This window comes from Pituophis catenifer, unplaced genomic scaffold (assembly GCF_029215685.1).
Source record: "Pituophis catenifer annectens isolate HBS135680 unplaced genomic scaffold, rPitCat1.0.hap2 SCAF_2, whole genome shotgun sequence".
Lineage (NCBI taxonomy): Eukaryota > Metazoa > Chordata > Lepidosauria > Squamata > Colubridae > Pituophis > Pituophis catenifer.
This window is the reverse complement of record NW_027256882.1, coordinates 90,782,339-90,786,854: the sequence shown is the minus strand read 5'-3', so window position 1 is coordinate 90,786,854 and position 4,516 is coordinate 90,782,339. Positions and strand designations below refer to the sequence as shown.

Genomic DNA, 4,516 nt, shown 5'->3' with positions numbered 1-4,516 from the left:
CGTCGGGCCGATGGTCGCAATGGAGGATGGGAGCGGTAGTTCTGCCTGTCCAATCAGAGTAGCCTAGATGCGGTTAAATTGAACTACATTTCCCAGAGCGCGGAGTGTGTGTATAGGGGGCGGCGGTCGACGCCTCCTTTAGCGACAGCGGAAGAGTCGAACCTCGTTAAAGCGAATCGAGAGGTGACCTTCGCGCGTCGGAATCTGGCGAGATCTGCCATGGCTCAGAGTCCGCCGCCGCCATTTGATCCCTACCGACCCCCGGTTATTGAAGGCTTTACTCCGACTTTTCGGGGGAGTGCCGAACCCTTCCAAAGCAAGTTCGTGCGCAAGTTCCGCGAGAATCCATTTGTGCCCCTTGGTGAGCCCGGGCGAATATTCATTCCTCTCTAGATAAGATAGATTCCTCTCTAAATAGCAAGCGAGTTGGTCGGGGGATCGAAGAGGAGAGCGCGACTTTTGGGGAAAGCAGTGCGGTTATTATTTCAATATTGCATTATTTCTTTAAAATATGTTCATTCTGCCTGTCCATTCCCGCTTTCTAAGGCAGTGTTGAATAATGGGTGGGGGGGGGGGGGGAGATTGCCGTGAAATAAACAGCCGGAAAAACAACCTAGTAAATCAAATATACCTAAAATGCGAAAAACAGTAAAAAGGATTTTATACTGAAGCCCATCCTAAGAATGAACAAAAAAGATTATTTCGGACAATAGCTCAAGCCATCAGAAATGCCTTTTTGCTGGTCTCAATCAAACGGTCCTAAGAGCTCCTGAGAAAACAAATCCTCCTTAATTTTTTCTCATCATTTAATTTAGTTCAATGCTTTACAGACTTGGCATCCCTAAGATGTGTGGAATTCTACTCCCAGAATTCCCCAACTAGTTCCCATTCCTAAGAGGTCTGTAAGGGGTGTGCATAAGTGCACCAGCGTGCCTACCATCCCTGCCCTAATATTCTTACTTCACTTACTCCTTTCATGTATTCAAATTATGTTTATACTTTTACCTGTTATCTTATATATGCTTGACAAATAAACTTCTTATGACTTATGAAGTCCACACCAAGTCCACACATCAGTTGCCAAATTTGATTGATTTTGTTGTATCAAACAGCATAGATCTTATTGAGAAAGGGAAAGTGTAAGCATGGCTTAATAACCACCAGTCCTTGAGATTTGAGACTGATCAGGAAAATACTAATATTAAATTACAAAAAAATCAAATCAGTCTTTGTCCTTAACAGAAACATGAGCCATAAAAGTGGTATAAATTAAGTTTTTCCTGATGTGAAGGAATGGAAAAGAATGCCCTACCTAAATATTTGTGTTTAGATCTTTTGTTATCCTTTTTAATATGTGAGAACCAAAGGTTAATGAACCAAAGTTTCTTGACAGAACTGGGAGCTCTCAAATGAAAAGATGGGATGGTATATTCAGGAGATAGCCTAAGCCTTTATAGCAAAATTTCTTCCTTTTGTTTCCTTTTCTTCCCTCTCCTCCAGGCTGCCTTGGTACAGCTGGAATTTTGACTTATGGACTCATCTGCTTCATAAATAATAAACCCAAGCAATCCCAGATGATGATGAGGGCCCGTGTTATAGCCCAGGGCTTAACTGTTGCATCCCTATTAGTGGGCATGGCTGTTACAAACCTGAAGACATCCAAGTGAACAAGCTGCTACTGTACAATAATATGAAAATATTGTCCACTAACCGGGGTAAGAACAAGCCCGCCTGCCTGCCAACACACCACATTTTGCAGAATGATATTTCAATGCTACTTAGAAAGTGACTTTCCTGATACCAAGGAGACCCAGTTTTGTTTAATAACATTATTAATGTATCCCATCAATTCAAATTTGCCACTGATGTATAACATTGTGTATCATAGCCATGTTTTAAGCCTGTCTTTCTGATAAAGCCAGTAAGATTACCTGATGCAAATGAAGCAGATTGGATGGAGGGCCTTTATTGTCTATTAGGCAGTTATATGGTTAAAAGTGCATCAAAAATAACACGTTTATTATGGCGATTGGGTGTGATGAACCACATTATGTTAGTGTTAAAGAATCAAAGTTTTTATTCTTGATGTTATTTTTTCTGAAATTTTGTCACTGTCAAGGATGGACAGAAATCAAGAGGAATCTAACTGATATATTAAAAACCATTGTGTTAAGACCTACTGAGTTAGTCTGAAACAATTGTTACTTGATAAAGTACTTGTAATCTGCCTCACATACAACTTCTGTAAAACTGCAGATAACTAGAGTAAGACCTTTGGTTGAAGAGGGGCGCCATTGAGCAGTGACTTTGTTGATGTAGCAGCCTTCATGCTGCATAGTGACATCCCTGCCTGAGTTACTGGATTCCTTTGGTGGATTGGGGTGGAGTCGCCAAGGCTTCAACCTTCCCCCAGGTAGCATTAAATCATGGGAGTCTTAGAATTCATGGCAATTGTCAAGCTGACTTTCTCATCAAGATCCTGATGCAAAGATCAGAGGTCTTTACTTTTTGTTTCAGGGAACTTACTACCTGAACTGAGAGTTGTGGACATTATCATCAGTCTATTACTGGGGACATATGCTCTGATTGCTTTACATTTTGCATACCTTGCAAAATGGGAATTGGAATCTGTTAGACTAGACCAGGCCTGTCAAACTCCTGGCCCATGGGCTGGATGGGTCATATGCTGGCCATGCCCACACCCGGTTTAGCGAAGGGGGGGGGAAGTCCTGATTCGTCACGTGATGACGACATGATGACATGAGTTTGACACCCCTGGACTAGACCATCCAAGACAACCAATAAACCCTGACAAGTTGTAGAGGGAGGTTGGTTTTTTTTTCTTTATTCCTAAGTATTTGATGAATAATTTGGCTGAGAATTTGCTGGCTGGCTGAAATGGACATGTAGCAAAGGCCCTAAAACAGATTACACCAGTGCATCCTTTCGCTGAGCATGAATCCTGAGGTGTGCTTTGATTTTCCAGGGCACTTAGGAGATGAAATGCCAGAAGAGCCACCTAGAGCACTATTGGAGGAAGATGAAGAGTGAATTCAACCAACACAAGTTAGAGCACTCTTCCTCTCCTTTTTAACATCTGCTTGAGAACATTGGGTGAGAATTGGTTTGGGGTCAGATACCATCGCTTTGGTGATAATACTGAGTTGTTTATCTCAACCCAAGGTTGGCAGAGATCAAAATCTTGTACCTCTATTTGGAGGCTATCAAGCTGTGTATGTGTGGAGGAAGAGACTCATTCAACTGTAACAAGCCACGTGGCTGTGGGTGTTGGAACTGGGTATATGTTCCATCTTTAGGCCCAAATGGGAATCCATTTCCTCCTGTTGCACAATTTGGGGATCTCCTTGGACTCATAGCTCCAGCTGAAGCAGGTGGCAGCTATGGCCAAGAAGGCCTTTGCAGAAATCCATATAGATTGCACCATTTTCTGGACCTAGAGGCCTTTCTAACAAGCACTCATGCTTTATTCACTTATGGATTATCGCATTATGCACTACATGTGGCTTCCCTTGAAGACCATCAAAAGATTCAACTGATCCAGAATATAGCAGCAACTTAAGCAATTATGGGCATGCCCATGCAACACCCCTGCTTTGTGAGTTGTACTGTTTACTGGGAGGCTTCCAAGTAAATTCACTGTGCTGGTTATTACATAAACGCATCTCATGACATAGAGACTTTTCCGTAGCTTCTGCCCATACTTTGTGATTAAACAGATTTGTCATATTCTTAGCCATTAAACAGTATCATTAGATGGCCTTCTTGGTCACAATACCTGCCCTCTGGAACAATATCCTATTTGTCCGCATGAAGACCTTGTTGAAAAAATGCTTTTAAAAGCTGGCTTTTCACCTAGGTCTTGGGCTGGAATGATTCAGGCCTTTGAGTGTCACACGGGTCCTTGAGAATTTGTGGGGGGTTTTCTGTATGTCTATATATATATATTGGTATTCTTTAATTATTTTACTATTGTATGTTGCCCAGAGTCACAACAGCCTTATATATTAGTACGTAAACTGGCCTATTGTCCCCTCCCTCCACCCAATTTCATTCCAATTTAAATCTTGTATTTGAGTAGCCATTTCAGGCATATGAAGAACGGAGTTGTATTTCATAAAAGTTTATCTTTTAATAAAATTTGCTAGTCTGAAAAGGTGCTACCAGATTCCTGTTTTTTGGCTATCTTGCAGCTCTCTAACAATGTCAAGGCTAGGATAAATTGCATCTCTTTTCCAGTCGGTTCATTTTTGAACTTGCTAGATTGCCACAGAACTGTTAACTTGGTCTTGCTAACTAATGGCGTCTTCCACATGTCGTAGCTTTTCTAACAATTTATACCACTTTTTAAAAAGTTTCTAGCAATTCTTTATGCATTCAAACTGCTAGATTACAAAGGAGAGCTAGGGGAAAATTATCATTCAACAATATGTATATATTTTCAGATATAATTTTATGCTAATATACCAGAATTTAAATCACATTTACATTCCGGTAT

The 4,516-nt window shown here is 41.1% G+C and overlaps 1 protein-coding gene across 2 annotated transcripts; it reads left to right on the top strand.

Moving 5' to 3' along the window:
* The first annotated feature begins 154 nt into the window (after positions 1-154).
* Positions 155-4,160, top strand: HIGD2A (HIG1 hypoxia inducible domain family member 2A). Of its 2 annotated transcripts, XM_070937171.1 has the most exons (3): positions 155-361; positions 1,501-1,715; positions 2,987-4,160. In XM_070937171.1, the coding sequence occupies exons 1-2, from the start codon at positions 220-222 to the stop codon at positions 1,665-1,667; spliced, it is 309 nt and encodes a 102-aa protein (XP_070793272.1). In that variant the 5' UTR covers positions 155-219; the 3' UTR covers positions 1,668-1,715; positions 2,987-4,160. The 2 variants fall into 2 exon arrangements, with proteins under 2 accessions (XP_070793272.1, XP_070793271.1); XM_070937170.1 differs by lacking the exon at positions 2,987-4,160 and having other exon boundaries at positions 1,501-1,941.
* Positions 4,161-4,516: the final 356 nt, after the last annotated feature.

Coding starts and splice junctions, on each gene's coding strand:
- HIGD2A (XM_070937171.1), top strand. CDS start 220: ATGGCTCAGAGTCCGCCGCCGCCATTTGATCCCTACCGACCCCCGGTT. Junction 362..1,500: donor GAATCCATTTGTGCCCCTTG/GTGAGCCCGGGC, acceptor CCTCTCCTCCAG/GCTGCCTTGGTACAGCTGGA.